The following is a 21137-nucleotide window of genomic DNA, read 5'->3' as shown; positions in this document are numbered from 1 at the left end:
CACTTCTTTTCTACACTTTTCCCTTCCCTTTTCCCTTCCCTACTTATCCTATTATTTGCTTTTGTATTTTTGTATTTTATATTATAAACTAATAAAATAAATAAATAAATATCTGACCCCAGCTACTCAACTAAAGCAAGAAGGCACCTATATTGGGCAACAGAAATATGACAATAGCAAAGGCATCAATTCATATTGTGTGGTAGGAGCAAATTGTAAACCACTCTTGTATTTCATCAAAGAAACCACATGGATAAACAAGGTAAAGTGATTGATGATAAATGCCATATGTTAGGTTCCTCAGGTTGGATGGTATTCAACATGTTTTGCAAGTTCTAGGTTAAGGTAAAGTGTAAGAGGAGACTAACCAGTTTGGTCTTGAACATATATTCACCATTTTCAAGGAAAACACCAGGAATCATTTTGAAGTCCTAACTTGATTTTAGTGGCAATGTGTGCACTGTGGAGAGACAAAGGTTGGGGACAAATAAACCTGAAGAAGGTCTAAGTGATTGCTAAGAATCAACACCAACTTGAGCATACCTAATTAATCAAAAAATTCAACAGGTCTGCCATTTCTAAGCATGCATATGCAAATTGCAATGGAAAGGGTTTACTGTATTTGTTAATTGCAGTTCTGTTTTGTTATTAGGCAGAGACGTCCCTCTATCAAATTATGGCAATGTCAAAATAAAGTCTCAATCTTACATTTTAAAAACTCCTTATTGGATAATTGATAATATTATCTAATTTGTATCTCATAGAGATCAGCATAGAAATAGCTATTTATAACTTTAGCTATATGTCATTATTACTTACTCCACAAAGCACTGGACATTTCCGAAAACGAACACACTGAATAGTATCCAACCTACTCTTATTCCCCCAGATTTTGATTTGAGAGCTATACCAGTAAAGTGATACACTGATTGGTCTTCTCACTAATGAATTCAGCTTCCAGGATACCATAAAGCAAGAATCCAGCTCCCTTTGAGGGAGATTTTAAGTGTGCTGCAAGCAAAGAAAAGGAGGGAGGGAGAGCAGCTCCAACTGTTTCTAAACAGCCAGCCAGCTAGCCAGCAGCTGCTGTCGCTGTCTTGTGGTTAAGCAGGATTTGCTTGCACATAATTTCTTCTCCACTTGAGGAGGCTGCTCTACCCTGGAATTGCTGGAAACTGCTTTCTTTGGGTCACATTTGCTCATGAGAAGAAAACATTTTTAAGGATTTTTGAAGCTGAAGGTACTGTTACTGTTCCAGTGAGGTGATGGATTGAAGATTAAACATGTACGGGGATCATCCACACTTCTTGAAGTTTCACAAAGACTTTGTGAGTAAGTACTTCATGCACATTTCTGGATTTCAGGTTTTCAACACAAATAGTAAGTTAGGTGCTTGTGTGCAGATGAACACTAGGTGGGAGGATGGAACAAGCACTGGATTTGTGTTCATGTTAAGGAAAAGAAAATGATGTTCCTACATCTAGCAAGCTACTTTCTCAATGGAAAGATGCTCCTTCATCACTATATTACTGGAGCTCAGGAGATGGCCTTTAAAAAAAAGTTAATGCATAACCCTTCTTTTACGTAGCTCATTGTGTGTTTATTTTTCAAATTTCAGTTGAATTATGATTCATGAGTTTAAAATCCCATATGCATTCTGTCAAATAGTTGCCAGAAATGCATAAATAAAAGTCATTGCTTGATTATATTTTATCTCATCCAAACACTTGAAAGACTGTTTTCAGCATTTTTAGTGTATATAGTTGATCACTGATAAATTGGTGCCTCATATTTTATAGGATGCACCCTTCTCTATTTCTCTATCTCAAATGCACACACACCAGAAGAAAAGATCTTAATTAGATCTGCAAGGCTTTCATTCACTTTTATAGATCAGAACACAATCTTATGAGCTTGAAGTAGTGTAGCCACAGAGTGGCATAACTCCTCAGTAAACTTAACAAGATAGGATAATGGGCTGTATGAGTATGCAACTTGCTTGCCTCAAAAAACAAGTTTAACCATTTTATAGATGTGAGAGATGGGAATTAACACATGTACTATTGGACTGAGATATCAAAGATCTGCATTTATATATCTTTATATTTAAATCCAAAGTTGAATCTAAAATGTTAGCTTAATTATTGGGGGGCTTGGACTGTGCTCTCCTCTATGTCACTCTTCCCTTCCTCCTCAAAAATGGAGGACACATTGACAACATGCAGTTAACAGGGACAACAAAAATAAAATGACATTGTCACTTCTTAGTTTTATGAGGGTCAAGTATGGAGATAGCTAGATCGGTGGTAGATCTGCATATTTCACAACATGTAACTGATTCTTAAGTAGCTGTCTTGACTCTGAAATGTTACAATAAGGGACTGCTAATTACCATTTCAAATGACTATTTTCCACATTACAAAAGTTACAAAAAATTATACTAGTACTAGGGTATTTTTCAGTGATGAACATTGGGAGCTTTGTGAAACAAAGCATGGTTTTTGAAACGGTTGTACTAAATATTGTGATGAGTACCTAGGAGAAACAGCTTCACCTGATAACTTCTGAAATAAATTGACTCAGACTGATATGATGCTAAGCATAATAGCTAATCTAATTAGATAGTGGTGTATTTAAAAAGGATTACTGTTGATGTTCGAGTCTAAAAGGCAGAAACTATCTACCATTTCAGGGTCTTAATCCTTCTAATGTTGGTTACTTCATTGGGAATTAGTTTTGGTCTATATATTTAAACATAGTTCCAATTTTTCCATTGACCTTCATGGTTAGAATTTGGAGTTCATTTTTCTATTTTTAGTTAAGAGAATAATGTCATCAGCATAGTGCAGCTTATTGATATTTTTCCCTCCAGTTTTAAAACCACATTATCTTCTTCCAATCCAGCTTTTTTCAATAACTATTCAGCATACCATATATATTTAATAACCAGGGACAGATTACAAAGCTTTATGCCACTTATATGCCCACCTGGAGTTAGTCTGTTTTGTGAACATTCTGCCCGTGACTTCAGACCTGTGCTTAGGTGTCACATAAGGAGAATGAGAGGTTATGGGGTTCTTATTTTACTATGGATATTCCACAGCTTTACATGATCAAAACCTTTCTGAAATCAATGAAGTATATATTGATTTATTTGAGGCACATTTTGGCGTTTTCAATTATTCTGCTTGCATCAGCAATGATGCCCCTCTGTTCCTTGGGTTTTTCTAAAACCAACTTGATCATCTGGCACCTTCCCTGAAAACAGTTTGCTGTCATCAAGGCTGCAGTTTAATTGTATAATTGTAAGCTTGGATGTGTTGGGTGGTTATAGAAATTAAGTAAGTAAGTAAGTAAGTAAGTAAGTAAGTAAGTAAGTAAGTAAGTAAGTTGAGGAAGGAAGGATGGATGGATGGATGGATGGAAGGAAGGAAGGAAGGAAGGAAGGAAGGAAGGAAGGAAGGAAGGAAGGAAGGAAGGAGTATTGCAGTGCCAAACTGAGTAGGTTTTCAGCCTGCTTGCTTGGTTTGGGCCACCTCTGCAGAGTGTCCTGACAGCTGCCAAAACCAAGCGAGCATTGCTGCCCCTTCGGCATCTTCATGGGGAAAGGGAAAGGCTGAAGAGGTGCTACTATCCCTGAGCCACAGTATAAACCACTTGTGCTAAATGCCACATTCTGGCAATGGCAGACAGCTGTGAAGTCTCTCTTCTTCCTTATAGAGTTAATCTGAATGGTAATCTTAACCCTTAGACATTTGAAAACTGTACAAGGGCCATACAAAGTTTTATCAACTTCAAAGAATAAAAATCAATTCGTAATTCCCATTAATGTGAAGTCTTAGATACAGAATGTTTCGGAAGACATTTACATGAAATATAACAAAAGAAACATAAGAACAGTGGCTGACCATGCCTTCAGTGTTTGTATATCAGTGCTTGTGAGAAGTAGGCATACATGGGTACAGGTCTGTGCATGTAGATATGTTTGTATGTTTGTGCATTTGTGCATGTGTACAAGTCTCCTTTACATAATTCTTAGTTGTGTTTTTTTAATATATTTTTTTTATTTTTTATTTTCAAAACAAACACAACACAAAGAATCCTCCTTCTTTACATACTGTAGAAAGTGTATCAGTTGGTTACAAAAGACTTTTGTGCATCTCTTCCACAGTCATCAACCATAATTCATATTAACTCAAGTATTTTAACTCAGATATTTATACATATTACCATCATCACACCTCCATTTTCATTTGACTATAATTGTTTAAACATCCTTCATCATAAAATATACCAAGATTTAAAACATAACCACATACTGGCATTTTATTTGCTATTTCTAAAATCCTCCAATAACTCTGAATCCTTATGGCCTATTCTGGCTAAACATCCATAATATTTAGTAACAAAAAATTCTAATCCTCCTTTCCAAATCACTGTTTACAATTTGCATCCAGTTTCCTTATGTTGTACCCATACATATATATATATTGTTATCATTATCCCTCCTTTATTTGACTGTATCCTGTATCATAACATTTCCCCCCCTAATAATCAAAACTTAACTAAATTTAACTTAGTTCTTTTTTATTAGCCTTTATATATAATCAAAAAGATTTCTAATCTTCCTTTCATGGGTACCATTTGGTATTCATATCCAATTATTACTTATCATAACAATACATATGTATACATTATTATCATTATCAATTATTTATTTGATTATATCTATTGTCACTAAATTTCCCTAAGTTTAACTAGTTTAAATTATACACTTCCATCTATCAAACTGTATCTTTCCAATAGCAAAACAGTCTCATGTCTTCTGCCATCTGTGGTATCAGTCCTCTAAACATCGCCTTGATCAAATTTGCATGGACTCCTCTTTGCAACTCATTGCTTATTGAGTCTCTCATGTAATTTTGATGCCCTTCTTCTGTTTTCTTAATCAGCTTATCTTTAATTGTCAGTAGTGTTATCAATAATGTTGCTAATAAAATTTCTCTCTTTAAATCCATAAAAACATTTGTCAGAGTCAATGGAGTCTGGGCAGGTTTAATTCTGCTCATGGAAAGGCTATGTTCTGTCCATGTTCTAAGTCTGTTTATCCCTCTCTCTTAAGTTCTTTTCAGTAAGTATGAGCAGCAGAAGATATAAGCACCACCACCTCCCTGGTAGCCTAACTCTAGATGGAATGTAAATAGTACAGAAGGCTTACTTTAACAAAAAATTTTATTGAGTCAGCAAAGAAGATACTATACCATTCAGCTTAATTCAGAAAGCATGTAATCTATCTTCCCATATGTTGCTTGTGCTGTTATTTTCTTTAAAGGTGGAATATTTCTTGAGAATTTCCCTTAGGAAATCTCATCTGAAAAGCATAAAAGGAACACTTTCTTGCCCATGAGTTGGAATGCCATTAGAATCAGAAAGCTGAGAACAGAAGGATCTGTGTCATAGGAAGTTTTCTGTAGGTTTCTTGCCTCTAAACTTGTCTTTTTAAAATATTGGTGAAGAATCAAAAATAACAAAGATGACAGAAGTCTCCAGCATCCTATTTTTCCCTAAAAGGAAGCTAAAGCTTGTACTTCTACTCATGAACGTCTCCCTACTAAGGAATGAGAGAACATTTGATATGGAAAATATGCTCTTGTCTTCCCTGTGAGTTATTCTCTTTTTTTTCCAGGTTTCCCAGTTCATTCCAGGTCTGTACCTGGGAATCTGTCACCAAACGGGAACTCTGTTATAAACAGCAAATTCAACCATCTGGAAACATCTCTTGATGCATCAGAAATTCTGCCAATCCCCATGAACTCCATAGGGACCAGCAGTACAACAGGCTGTCCGGTTAGGAGACTCACGAGCCCCGTTGCATCCCATGCTGTTCCTTTGACTTCTCCACCAGACATGAGTTTTGCTGTACATACCAGCCCACAGGTAGCCACCAACTCTCATCATTTTTGTTTAATATAATAAAATCGGCATTTTTATTATTTCATATCCTCAACTTAATTTTAATCCATGTGTGGAACTCTTTCTATCTATGAGTTCTTTTTCTAAAGTAAAGGTTTAAATGTTATTTTTCTGTTCTAGATTCAAGCCTGCCTTGTGCTTATATTTCTACAGGTTACATCAATAAAAAGTTATGCAGTGTGGAAATAAAGAATAGCAATAGCAGTTAAAGAAACTTTTTAGGTTTATACTGGATTATATGTTCTGTCTCTTTCTTACCCACTATTTACCAAGGCTCTTAATTTTTAAAGACAATTTTTCACAGGTATTGAATGACAAAAATAACTAAGGATACAGATGCCTTTCAGGATGGGGACAGATGGTTAAGATCACAAGTTGTGATACTTTCAATTATGCTAAATGTGTCTGTTTCCTGATCCTGACTGGCCACGAGGCAACAATGTCTAGCTAAACAGGTAGTCTTCAATTTATGATCACAATTGAGCCCAAAATTTTATCTTGCTAATCAAGGCAGTTTTTAAGTGAGTTATGTCCCATTTTATGACCTTTTTTGCCATAGTTGTTAACTGTAATTGTTAAATGTATCATGCAGTTGTTAAGTGAATCTGGTATCTCATTGATAGAATTGACAATCCTACTTCTGCCACCGGAGACCAGATTCTTTCTGTCCATTAGGCCACCTGAAGCTCCCCCAGCTTTAAAGACTGAGGTGGCATCTAATCCTTTATGGGATTCCATATAGCAATATCCTAATAGTCGCTTTGTAGAACAATTTCGTTGAAGAGCAATAAAATATAGAGTGGGGACATAATATAGAGCCATGATGGTGAACCTATGGCACACCTGCCAGAAGTGGTACCTAGAGCCCTCTCTGTGGGCACAAGCGCCATCACCAGCTGTTCTTCTGGTTTCCGGAGTGCACATATGAGCTGACCAGGTGGTCTTCATGTGGCCCAGAGCACCAGAAACCCAAAGACCAGCTGGCCAGCACGCACATGTGCACTGGCCAGCTGGTCTTCAGGTTTCTGGTGGTCCAGCACAAGCATGCGCATGCACATACGGGCATTCTGTTTTGGGCAGTGCTAAAAACATTCACCATCACTAATATAGAGTATTAGAGTGGGCCAAATCAGCGTCCATCCATTCCTGCATCCTATTGCTGAAAATTGCCTTTCAGTGGTTCTAGAGGTTTTCTAAAGGATAATTGATTTCTCAACATTTTGTGAAATAAAAAAGAGGAGAAATGATAAGTAGAAAAAGAGTGGAACTGCTCTCTAACTATCCTCACTCAAAGATTTTATTTTTTGAAATTCTCTTTTGCATGTTATAGGCACAGTTAATCTACTTATTTATTTATTTCTCTAGATTAATTTATATTTTACTTTGTCTTATATAGCTTACAGTAAAATTACTTTTTTCAGCTAGGATACTGGACTAAACTAATATTAGTTGATTAATCAACTAATAGTAAAGCCAGGTAACAGGCCTTTGCTTTACTATTAGTTGATTAATTATCATGCCTGATGTTTGTACTTACTTATTTTGTAGATGTTTTTATTGTTTTAATGTTTTTTAAATTGTTTACATGTTTTTAGAATTTTAGAATTCTAAGCCAAAGTTACTTTGTTGAGTTGGACACTTACAGAAATGAATGAATGAATGAATAAATATATACTGAGCACTTCTGACCTATGGAACATTTATTTTTGTCTTCTGAACATCTATTGTCCCCAAATAACCCCTTCCCCTGCCCACCCACCCTGAGAAAGAAAAAAATAAAAATTATAAATGTTAATATAAAAATATATATTCACCAATGATGCAATACAAATCTTGTAGTGTGTAATAAAATGACTGGTGATAATTCAACTACAGGCAGAAAATAAATGAGGGGTTTTTTAAGGGAAAGGAAAAAGAAAAGTTAAAAGTACACTATGATAAGTCAATATATTTTTATTTTCATTCAGTTTCAGAAACCTGATGAATTAAAATGCAGCTTGCTAAATGGAACTTATCTCTACAGAACTCTTCTGACAAAAATCAAGAGCCCTTCCCTGGGGTAATTCTTTCTAGCACTGACATAACTTATTTTTATGCTGTTTTGATAGCCCAGCTAGTTCATATTCATTTTTCTCGATCCTGTTCTTCCCAGTGCTGAATCACTTGTGTGGGGAAGATACTCAGTCAAAGAAAAACAACTCTGTTTACCAAATTTAGGTCCTCCTAGTTGTCATGAAATGGCTTTCAGAACAAGGTTGTAATGTCAAGCTGTCGTGTTGAGTAGTTCAAAGAAATGTGCCACATTTGCTTTTCTGCTAATGGGATGAGGCAGCTGGTCCTAAGGGATTAGCAAGCAGCCAGCTAATGGATTTGGATTCAAGCTGCTGTCCCAAATGTCATACATCATTGAAGTTAGCATGCAGGAACCAGGCTGCAAATATTTTTTAAGGAAACACCAACATCCTCTACATTAGAATTTAGAAATACAACATAAGAGAAGTGACAGGAACAAAATTGAGCCTCTTCTTTCTTTTTTAAAGCATTAAAATGCATCCTAGAATCAGTGCAGAAAGAAAGCCGGAATCCATAATCAATTAAAATGGATTAAGTTAATAGCTATTTAAAATTTTCTATCTCTGCTCTTGATTTTTCAAATATTGAGGCTGGTCAATTATATTATCTTTTGCTCTCTTTCAAGGAAAAAAAACTCTTCTCTTTAAGGAAGACTAATTTATAAATTTACAGGCATGTTATTATATTGATCATTTGCAACAATGTTTAAAGATGCTTCAGTCGCTTTCTCCTTGTTGCCACACAGAGTAGTTCTGCATCTCTGTAGTTCTGTATCTCATCTGCTATATATGGGACACCAGGTGCCCTAAGGAAACACACTACCATAGTTTCTACACCCAAGCCTTCAAAACTATTTGGGATATAATAAATATAAGGTGACCAGACGTCCCGCTTTTCGCGGGACAGTCCCGATTTTTAATAATTTGTCCTGTGTCCCGCGGCATTTTAAAAAAGTCCCGATTTTTGACAAGGTGTGTGGCCGCGCACGTGGCAAGAAAACACCGCGCAGCAGTTTGCAACTGCCGCACAGTGATTTCTACTGTCACAGGCTCCAGAAGCTGGGGAGGTCCTTTGCAGGCGGCTAGAACTGGCCACCCGCAAAGGACCTCCCCGGACTTGTTTTGATGAGCGCGAGGTGACTGACGGTAGTTTGCGCCGGCTGCGCCCGCTCAAACTATTATCAGTCTTCCCGTGTTCAGCAAAGCAAGCCTGGGGAGGTCCTTTGTGAGCAGCCAGTCCTAGCTGCTTGCGCCTGGGGCTGCGGCTGAAGTGAACCCCCAAAGCCCCCGCCGCCACTAGAATAACTGCTGCTGCTGCCGCCGCCTCCTCCTCCTCCTCCAACAGCACCACCACATTTGCTGCCCAGCACTGCGGCTGAGGTGAAGCTGCCAAAGCCCCCGCTAGCGCCCCTGCCTGTGGCAGCGGCGCCTCCCCCTCTGCTCGGAGCCACTGAGCTGGGCCCCGTGTTACCCCTGCCCCCTCCTCCTCCGCCATGCTTTTGAGGAGCCATGAGGCCGCAGGAGCCAGTAGAAAGGCGGCGGAGGGGGTGGGAGCAGGAAAAAAATGCCTCGTGGATTCTCAAAAGCACAGGCGGCAGGGGTAACGCAGGGCCCAGCTCAGGTGCTCCGAGCGGAGGGGGTGGCACCGCCACCACCACGGGTGGAGGCGCCAGTGGGAGCTTTGGCAGCTTCACCTCAGCCGCAGCGCCGGGCAGCAAATGTGGTGGTGCTCGAGGAGGAGGAGGAGGAGGAGGCGGAGGCAGCAGTTATTCTGGTGGCAGTGGGGGCTCGTCGGCATCTTCAGCGGCAGCCCTGCCCCTGTAAAAAAAAACTGAAGATGGAGCAGATCCATGCAGATGATGTCGCCGCAACATGACCGGAGGAGGAATTCTGGGAGCTGAAGTCCACAAGTCTCAAAGCTGTCAGGTTTGAAGACCCTTGGGGTTTTTTTCCCTAAAGGGTTAGGAGTGCAAGGGTCTTGTAACTTGACAGCTTTAAGACTTGCACACTTCAATGCCAGAGTTCCTGAGCCAACATGACTGGAGGAGGAATTCTGGGAGTTGAAGTCCACAAGTCTTAAAGCTGTCAGGTTTGAAGACCCCTGGGGGTTTTTTCCCCTAAAGGGTTAGGGGTGCAAGGATATAGACCAAATTTTTAATCAAGAGCCCCCCCCTCCCCCGGTCAATGGTGTCCCGCTTTACCAATGTTAAAATCTGGTCACCTTAAATAAATATCACTTTTCTTTTACCAGTGAAAGAATTGCTGCCCTGCTCCATACTGCCTTTGGACTTGGAGAAGGAAAATACTACAAAGCTGTGAAGCTAACTTTTCTTTTCCAAGACTTCCTGGAGATAGAGAGGCCTCAAAGAAGAAAATGGATTGCTTATATAGGGTCCAGCCTTTCAAAGAAAGGCTAGTTTGTTATAATTTCAAATATAAGACAGCTGAGTAGGAAATAAATCAGCTCAGCCAATGTTGTGAAATCATAGAAGTCTAAAGCTGCTTTCTAACAAATTCTTCATATGACAGGGGCTCAATTCAGTTACAATTTTTTTAAAAAATCCAGAAGAAGCTGCCAGTCAGGAATGGATTATACTGAGCTGTCTTCTAGGATGGAGGAAAGGTAGGAATACTCACAGCAAATGTAAATAGATGTGAGTAGAATCAGTCCACAAGGAGTTACTACTGCCCTACTCACTGCCAGAGAGCCTGAGGGAAGATACGGAATGGAAGTTCCCACTAGTGGGGCTGCTCTGACATCTCCTGGTCTCCTCCACTTTTCTGCCATCAGTCAGACTGGAAACCAAGTTATCTTGTTCAATTAATATAAAGAATAAATATCTTCTTTCCATGTCAGTAGCATAGAACAGTTTTTCCTCAATCCTATATTTTTTTAAAAAAAACCCTTTTATTTAAAAGAAGCACATGGAAAATGGAAGGTAACCCATCCATCCCTAGCTTCACCACTGTTGATAGGAAAGTGTGTACAGGGTATAGAACATATCATAGTCACATGCAGAAGGGAACAGCCAGAGGATTGTGGCTGCTGCCTCCCAACCTCAGGAAATGGTCAGAAAATTCCAATTCTAAGGGAAGACTAATTCTGTGCCTTGCAGTGGGATGACTTATACCAATCAGGATAAAAGTACTTCGGAAGAGAAACTGCTGATAAAATTCCATGTTTTCATTTCTTGATTAGATTTGGGATATTTAGAGTGGTGGCATCACAGTAGTTAAAATGCAGTACTGCTGGCTAACTATGCCCACTGCTAGGAGTTCGATCCTGACCAACTCAAAGTTGGCTCAGCCTTCCATTTTTCTAGGGCAGTAAATTAGGATTCAGATTATTGGAGGTAATATGCTGACTCTGTAAACTCTGTAAAGTGAATGTTGTAAAGCACTATAAAACGATATATAAGTCAAAGTGCTATCCTTATTTAAGCTGTAGAAAAGAAGGATGACAGTTTCAGGTACAGTGCCATAGGGAATATGGTCAGAAACGATTTTCCACTGTCAAAGAAACTTGGACCAGAAATAATGGGTAAAAGTTTCAGTTACCTAGATTTTATTTAAATATAAATACATTTAATTCTTATAATACTTGTATTTTGACTCAATATAATGATAATTCTTGTATTTAAAACAATTACAATTAAATTGTGAAGGTAAGATCTGCACACTATCAAAACAGTCTACCTACTGTATTCATGGAAGCTTCTCCAAAAAGATCTAACCTAGAAGTAAGAAGAAATTTTCTGACAGCAAGAAAAGTTAACCAATGTAATAGTTTGCCCCCCAAAGTTGTGGCTGCTCCGTCACTGGAGGTTTTCAAAATTAGACTGTAGAAACTTTTGACTGGGATTCTACAAGGCTCCTAACCTGAGCAGGGGATTGGACTAGAAGACCTCTGAGATCTCTTCCCTCGCTATGATTTTATGTTCTAAATTGTGTGTTTACCATCTTTGAAGATTTTTAATCCTAGGCAGGCCCAGCACTGCTTTCACTACTACATTCTGTGCCAGTTGAAGCTTCATCTAAATATAACTAAATGTTACATTCTTTATGCATTTCTAAAATATGCTTCATTCTGTAATACACAGTTTTAAAACATTCTTTGGTACATTTGTTCATGTTAAAACCAGAAAAATGGAACTCTGGAAATTAATTATATACAGACTTGCACATCATCCTAGGAATACAGATCGGGTAAATTCATAGGAGAATTCATAGTAACCAAATGTCATAAATCTGAATATTTTTTTTGAGTTATATTTGTTTTTATGACCACTCCTGATTGCTCTAGGCAATGTTAAGCAGACTATGGCAGGAAGTGGACTTTGAAGAAGCTAGACTGAAGGAATATTGATAACATTTCTTCCTTTTGGGAAAGTGCAGTATTTAGTAGCACTTCCTAATCATTGTTGGGTTGTTTGTGCTTCATGAACTCTGAATTGATTAACGGATTAATTAGTGTATGGAGGATATTGCATTAAGACTATACAGTTTTTTCCATCTGTATACATTAATAGGATAAAGTTAATCTACCACTCAATCTTGCATCTGGACAAAAAATGCAAGCTTTGAAATTTGAAAAAAGTGGTCTTCAAACTACTTTGCATAGAATGGTGGTTCTTTTGAGATCTATTAAAATTGAATTGAATTTGGCCAAGTATGATTTGAAACATAAGGAATTTGTCCCTGGTACAGAAGTACTCAGTGTGCATGCAAAATAACAACAACAACAATAACAATAATAAATTATTATTATTATTATTCAGTATTCAATCATCTGATGGAAAACAGTTTGCATTCAGTAGAATATTTGGTACCATGTCCAAGAATTTTATTAAACACATCAAGAAATTGCAGCTTCCTGCAATAATACCAGCAGAACTACAAAAAACTGCGCTACTCGGAATATCATACATCTTAAGAAGGTACTTGGTTGATACCTAGCACACTGGCAGCAACCTGTATCAACCATTAGCACTAGTCAATGGTATTTGTGATGCATTTTTGAATGTTCAGTTGACTGAGTTTCATGTTTAATGAATAAAATATATTATAATAACAACAACAACTACTACTACTATTACTACTACTACTACTACTACTACTACTACTACTACTATCACCCAGTTACTTGTCTGCCAACAACATTCAAACTTTTTACAAGAGTACTGGCAAACTCAGTATTCAATCATCTGATGGAAAACAGTTTGTATCCAGCAGAACAAAAAGGAAATTACAAAAAATCAGGAGGAACAAAAGATTAGCTGCTCATTGACAAAATGGTACTAAAAATGCAAAATGAAGAAGAACAAATTTAAATATGTTGTGGATAGATTACAAGAAGGCATTTGACATATTACCCCATAGCTGGATTAACACCAGTCGAAAAAACTTTGGAATCAGTAAAAATATTTGTACATTTATGAAAGCAAATATGCAAAAATGTAAAACAGTTTGAACAGCAAATGGGGGGAACATTGGCAAAGTCAACATCAGACGAGGAATCTTCCAAGGAATCTTTTACCACTACTGTTCAACATCACATTAATTCCACTGACAATAATTCTATGAAACAAAAAACTGGGCTACCAAATCTCAATCCAACATGGCAAGATAAACCATCTACTATACATGGATGACTTAAAACTGTATACCAAAAGCCCCATTGAACTTGAATCAATACACAGTTCAACTGTTCAGCAGAGAGATCAGAATAAACTTTGGACCTGAAAAATGTGCTATACTATTCATGCAGCAAGAAAAAAAGAAAAAATAGAAGGAATAGAATTGGGAAATGGAAGCATCGTGAAAACATTAGCAAAGGATGACAGTTACAAATACTTAGGCATATTGGAAACAGATAACATCTTGAATGGAAAAGTCAAAGAGTCAACGCAAAAGGAATATATCAGGAGGGTCCACAAAATATTAAAATCAAATTTGAATGCTGGAAACATAATTAAAGCGATTAATACATGGGCAGTTCCAGTGATATGCTACCCAGCTGGAAACATCAACTGGACTGTGGCTGAACTGGAAAACCTGCACCGGAAAACCGGTAAATTTTTGAATATGTACCACGCTTTACATCCACAAAGTGACATCGACAGTTTGTACTTGCCAAGAAGAATAGGAGGCAGAAGGCTATTGCAAATCCATCAAACTGTAGAAGAAGAAAAATGAAGTTTGAATGATTATGTGAACCAAAGTACAGAAAGATGGCTGGAGGCTGTGAAAACAGAGAACATTATAAAAAGAACAGAAACAAAGGCAGAATATAAGGAAAAACAGCTGGATAACAAATGAAATAGATGGAAAACCAAAGCTTTGCATGGACAGCACTTGAAAAACATTGAAGGGAAATGTGATAACAACTTGACATGCGCATAGCTTAAGAGAGGAGCCTTCAAGAAAGAAATGGAAGATTTAATAGTTGCTGCTCAAGAACAAGCATTACAAACTAATGCCATGAAAGCAAAGATTCAAAAATCCACTAACAATCCAAACTGCCAACTTTGCAATGACAAAGTTGAAATTGTTTCACACTGAATATGTGAAGCAAAATCACACAAACTGATTACAAAGCTAGACATGACTGAGTTGCTAAATTAATACACTGGTCACTATATAAAAAATACATCCTACCTGTATCCGAAAAGCCATGGGAAAATAAAGTGGAAAAAGTTACCGAAAGTGAGATGGTCAAGATCCTGTGGGACTTTTGAATACAGATGGATCATCATTTGGAACACAATGTGCCAGATATCACGGTTGTCAAAAACTGAAATGTACAATTTATTGATATTGTTGTACCAGGAGACGCCAGAGTCAAAGAAAAAGAACTGGAAAAAATCATGAAATACTGCAACCTGGCCATCGAAACTATGCGATTATGGATTAAACATGTAACAGTGATACCCATTGTCATCGGGGCATTTGATACAATGTCCAAGAATTTGATAAAATACATCAAAAAATTGCAGCTTCCTGCAATAACACCAGTGGAACTGCAAAAAGCTGCGCTACTCGGAACATAGTATATTTTAAGAATATACTTGGTTGATACCTAGGATGCTGGTAGCAACTCATATCAACCATTAGCACCAATCAGTGATATTTGTGATACATTTTTAAATGTTCAGTTGACTGAGTTTCATATTTAATGAATAAAAGAGATAACATACAATAATAATGCTAAGAAAGGGGAGGAGTAAAGAAGATAAGAAGGATAAATAATATTAGTACAGCCATACTACATAGGTAAATACACGTAGGCATTAGACAGCACTGTAAGAATTAGATGTTCAGCAGAATGATGACACCGGAAAAAACTCTCTGTGTCTGGCTGTTTTGACATGCAATGCACTATTACAATGCTGCCCTGATGGGTGGAATGGAAACAGTTTATGTCCAGGATGTGAGGGGTCTGCAGATATCTTCTCAGCCCCCCTTCTGACCCGTGTAATATACAGGTCTTCTATAGAAAGCAGGTTGTGATTGCTTTTTCTTCAGTCTAAACTATCCTATGGAGTCTGTACCTGTCCTGTTAGGTTGCTCTACCAACCCAGACAGTTATAGAAGTACAAATGACAGGCTCAGTAATTCCTCTGTAGAACTGTCTCAACAGCTCCTGGGGAGTCTGAACTTCCTGAGTTGATGCAGGAAAAACATACTTTGTTGTGCCTTTTTCATGATGGTTTTAATGTTAAGTGTCCCTTTCAAGTGCTGGGAGATCATGGAACCCCAAAATTTGAAAACTGCTGTTTAATATGGTAAGAAGTGGTAGAATAGGAGAGCTCCTTTTAAAATCCACCCTAATCTTTACAGCTTTAAACATGTTCACCTCTAGATTGTTACAGCTGCATCACAGGGCCAGTTATTCAACCTCCCTTCTTATAGGCAAGTGTTTATTTGTCTGAATTTTTAGAATATATATCATGTCATATCAGTGTTACTAAAACAACCAAGCACACACACACCCTCATGTTCTCTTATCACACAGACACATTTAGGTTTTATATCAATCAGCAAATAAAATAAGTAAAATACTTATTTTTCTTCTTTTGTCACATCCAGGGTGAAATGCTAATGGTTCAGACCAGTTCACCAGAACTGGTAGTAAAAAATGCTACTGGTTTGCCCAAACTGGTAGTAAAAAAAAGTTCCGATAATCGCACAGCACAGCTGATTGTCGCACAGCTGATCGTGGAAACTTAAAAAAAACATTTTTGTACATTTTTTTACTACTGGTAAACTGGTAATAAAAAAATGCTAAAAAGTAAAAACAAAGTTCTGACGATCAGCTGTGCGACAATCAGCTATGCCGCACGATTTATATTCGCTAGAAAGCAGGCAATTCTGCTTTCTAGCGAATCGCGTGTCACAGCTGTCCGTCCCCCCCTTGCTGTTCTACTTACCTTTGCAGACTCAGAAAAGGCTAATTAGTGCCTGCATTGTGCATGCGTGCGAAGCGAACCGGTAGTAGACTTCAGAGCATTTCACCCCTGCCCCCATCCCACCCCTTTCAACCCCACATTGTTCCTTGAATTGCCAGGTTAGAGTGGTTATTTTCTAAACTTACATTAACAAATGCTTTGTTTTTCTGCTTGATCACTGAAAGTATGGTGCTCATATGTTCAGCTCTCATATGGAAATGCCAACAGAAGACTATGCCTTCTGTCTGGTCCTGAATATTGGATCACAGATGGAACATCAGTCTGAGGTTGTGTAACCCATTTTGCTTTCCCCCTTCCATATGCTCCCATTTTAGTCCAGTATCATGAACAGCGCTGGAACCTCTGAAGATACCAAGCCTTTGCCAAATTTCCAACGGATGGGAGCAATGAATTATTCATCCCCAAGTCCAGGATCCCTCACAAAGCATGTGTGCGCAATTTGTGGAGACAGATCATCAGGTACTCACAGCTTACATGTCAAGGGGACTGTCTGGGAAGTATTAAATAACTATTACAATATAACATTGCCTCAGGATTCTTTCCTCTTGGTCGTGCAGAAAGTATCTCTTGTGTCTCTTCATTCAGGGCAAAATCACTTTAAATGTATAGCTTTTGAGAACATTGGACTATTGTTTTATTTGAGGCCAAATGTTCAGCTTTTATGAGCTGATGAGGTGGGTTAACCACTCTTGCAGTGCTAAAACATCCATGCCTCATATAATTACACCCCTTTCCCTGGTTGGCTGCTATTCTGATCACATCTGGGTTCTTCACAGTATTCTGTATCACAGTCTGGTCTGTTTCCTGTACAGTTTTCGTAGTCCTCTCAGGCATATTAAATGGTTCTGTATTTAACCATTTCTGAAACAAAATGCTCTGATAATTTAAATGCCCCAACTCAAAAGTGCAGAAAACATTTAAACTTGCTCATGTATAACAATTGGAATGTGCTGATGTGTGTTGCTGTATTGCTAGGGAAGCACTACGGGGTGTACAGTTGTGAAGGCTGCAAAGGATTCTTTAAGCGGACAGTAAGAAAAGACCTTGTCTACACATGTCGAGATAATAAAGACTGTCTGATCGACAAGCGTCAGCGAAACCGTTGCCAGTATTGCCGTTATCAGAAATGTCTAGCAACAGGCATGAAAAGAGAAGGTATGTTGCTATGATATACACATTCATACACATATGTGAACATATATACTGTATATACTTAGTATATACTATACTAAGATGTGCATATACAAACCATCCTTAATTACATCAGAAGAAACTCTCATAGCCCCATTGTTTTTGTTCTTCTTCATCCTGAATAGATGAATCAATTCTCCATCAGCTAAAAGTCAGGCCACTGCCATGCAGTTTGTTCTATATGTTTGATGATCTGCCACTTTGAAGAATATAGGAAATGTGTTCTGAAGTGCCACTGTGGCAGTCACAGCAAATGAAAGAAAACAAGATGCAATTCATAAATTAAAACTCTATCCAAGCAGGACACTGGCTATATAGAGATTTGCCAAGTATTACATTGATGTGGGTTTCCCCCTAAACTGTCACTTCCACAAGGTGAGAGAGAGAGGGAGGGAGGGAGGGAGGGAGAGAGGGAGGGAGGGAGAGGGCTATAGGTGTATTGTACAGGCCACTTACACAGCCGAGGAAGTAGATGAATGTTTTGCTGATCAGTTAAACAACATGTGCAGAAAATATACAGCTGTGGGGGGACTTTAACTACCCTGACATCAACTAGGAGACACCCTGCAGAAAGCAGAGCCAACTACAAAAAACTAAGAAGGAAATTAAGAAGAATTCCATGGGCAGAAATCGTAAACAGAAAAGCAACATCTGGCCAGAATTCTACAACCATTGGGAATAATGGTGGCTCACAAACCAACATCAACACTCCAACAAGAGCTGTAGAGAACCAAGGACTAAAGGAAGAGAACAGCAATATAATCTGCAAGATCAAATGCAACAACTGTGACTGTCTATGTTGGGGAAGGATGACAACTAAAAACAAGAATCCATGAGCACTGACTAGCAGCCAACTGGCAAATCCCTGATTTTGACCCCAGTGACACCAAGCAACGCTAGTTTGACTGGGATGGAATAAAAATAATTGGCCATGCCACCACATGCTATGCACATTGTTGAAGTCTGGTATTCAACAAATAGGTCACTCAACAAACATATTGATCTGGAATCAGCCTACAAGCCTGAAAAGAGCCAGATTAATTGGACAACTAACCTATGACAGCACCAACAACCTCCTTACTTGGTGACCTTCACAGGATGTGACCATCCAGTCACGTGACCCATCAACCACGTCACCACTCAGGATAGATAAAAGCAAATGATAATTGAGACAAGACACTTCAATCGAAGTCCTGCTGAAGATGTTGCCTAGCCTGGCAATGAAACGTTTGGAAGCCGAACAGCAAGTTTGAAGAACAAACCACTACCAACAAAAAGAAAAGTATTTTAAAAAATGGAAATAGGTGCTCATATCTAGAACAGAACTAGAGTATAGCCTACTTCTTTGTAAGTTAGAAAAATGTGGTATAGATAGTATCACCATCAGATGGGTTTGTAACTGGCTAATAAACCATACTCAATGTGTAGCCCTCAACAGAACTATACCTACATGGAAGGATGCAGTAGAGTACCTTAACATTCTGTCCTTGGCCCAGTACTCTTCAAGATCTTCATGTCAACCATCCTACAAACAGACTGAAGAAAAGCAGGCATCTTCAGGAACTTTAAAGTCCCAAAAGCAAAACTTTATTGATTACATTATTTTGGTACTAAAGAAAGTAAAACCAACTCTAAATTTTTCCACACAACGCTGCAGAGTTAAAATGAGTTTCATCCCCTCCTCCCATGGAAGAGGTCACATTATCCAATTAGGAATGAGCCTTTTGTTTTGATAACAGTCCACGTCTTGGCCGATACCTGCAGAAGTGTCCTTGACTTTCACGGTTGAAGATTGTAGTCTCCGCATTCCATCTCACCCTTTCCTCCTCCCAGTTCTTTGGCAAGCTGAAAAGCAGTAATAGTCAGAAGAAGCTTAAGCGTTTTTCAATCTTGACACTTCAGGGAATAGAAGGGGAACCAAACTGGGGTGATAGCTAAAACTTTGGAAACTAGAATCAATATTCAGAAGAATCTTGACAGACTTGTATGTTGGGGCCTAGCTAACAAAATGTAATTCAGTGTCGAGAAAAGTAAAGTCCTGCATTTAGGCAGTAAAAAAATTTCTCACAGTCATAATAATTTAATAATAATAATTTAATTTGTTAGCCGCTCCCTCTCCGCAAGGGACTCGGGGCGGCGTACAATAAAAACATACATACATACATATAAACATACAGATACACACATATACATACATATACATACACGTACATACACGGACATACACGGAGGAGGTAATAATTAAATATACAACACATTAATAATAATAAAAATTTGCCATTAAAAATACCCCATAATAATAATACAATTTAAAAAGGACTGTCAGGAGGAATAGGATAAACTACGGTTGAGCCAGGCCAGATAATTGAAAAAGGTGGGTCTTGAGCTTTACACGGAAGGAGCGGAGATCGGAAGTAATCCTGATGTCAAGGGGGAGGTCATTCCACAGGGCTGGGCCCATCACAGAGAAGGCCCTGCTCCTGGGCGTCGCCCCCCGACACTGTTTAGTGGACGGCACCCGGAGAAGTCCCTCTCTGTGTGAGCGGATTGGTCGTAGGGATGTATGGGGCAGGATGCGATCCCGCAAGTAACTAGGTCCTATGCCATGGAGCGCTTTAAAGATCGTAATCAAAACCTTGAAACGCACCCGATAGACCACAGGAAGCCAGTGCAGCTCGCGCAGGAGAGGTGTTACATGGGAGTACCTAGTCCTCCCCATAATCACCCGCGCGGCCGCATTCTGGACCAACTGTAGTCTCCGAGTGCATCTCAAGGGAAGCCCCATGTAGAGAGCATTGCAGTAGTCCAGGCGAGACGTCACCAGCGCATGGGTGACTGTGCGTAAGGCTGAGGAAAGTCTTATTAGAATAATAAGAATAATTGCTGAGGAAAGTCTTATTAGAATAATTGTCTGAACATAGAAAAGAATCTAAGGAGAAAAAAAGCCTATTCTGAACTTAGGCACCTTGCTGATGGGCGGGAGTCAGAAAAAATGTAAGGAAGTCACAGTATAATTATAGGATTACATTTCGGGACACAGAGTGGGGAGTGACAACATTCTTGTGGATCTTTTCTTTGTGCACTAAGCGGTTCAAGAAGAGAGGCAGAGAAGCAGAGACCGGAGTGAGAATGAAGTGGAATCTACAAACAGCAATGGTGGGAGTCTTGAAGATATGCCTGTGGAAAGGATTTTAGAAGCTGAAATGGCAGTTGAACCAAAGTCTGAATCATACGGTGATGTGAGTGCAGAAACCTCGGTAGGTGAGATTCATTTTGGTGCTGTTCCTTAGGTTGTGAGTAACTGTGAGTAATGTGAGTAACATTGAATATCCTGAATACAAACACCTGAGTTAATGCACATTCATAAAAATGACCTCTTTGGCAAGTGCACGATGGGTTCATAATCTAAAATATTTTTAACAACTGGTAATGA

The 21137-nt window shown here is 38.6% G+C and overlaps 1 protein-coding gene across 2 annotated transcripts in view; it reads left to right on the top strand.

Annotated features, from left to right (window-relative positions):
* The first annotated feature begins 1174 nt into the window (after positions 1–1174).
* The window catches only part of RXRG (retinoid X receptor gamma), a 36309-nt gene continuing 16346 nt past the window's right edge, over positions 1175–21137 (top strand). Inside the window, exons 1-5 of one of the 2 annotated variants that reach the window (XM_081948918.1) lie at positions 1175–1332; positions 5687–5937; positions 16828–16972; positions 17489–17668; positions 20792–20961. In XM_081948918.1, the coding sequence (XP_081805044.1) occupies positions 1284–1332; positions 5687–5937; positions 16828–16972; positions 17489–17668; positions 20792–20961 (795 nt within the window). In that variant the 5' untranslated portion in view covers positions 1175–1283. The remainder of the gene's footprint in view (positions 1333–5686; positions 5938–16827; positions 16973–17488; positions 17669–20791; positions 20962–21137) is intronic. The other variant, XM_081948919.1, reaches the window with a different exon arrangement.

Source organism: Natrix helvetica (genome assembly GCF_964273705.1).
Source record: "Natrix helvetica genome assembly, chromosome: 3".
In the NCBI taxonomy this organism is placed as follows: domain Eukaryota; kingdom Metazoa; phylum Chordata; class Lepidosauria; order Squamata; family Natricidae; genus Natrix; species Natrix helvetica.
Note: the sequence above shows the minus strand (reverse complement) of the source record. Positions and strands in the feature narration are given on the sequence as shown.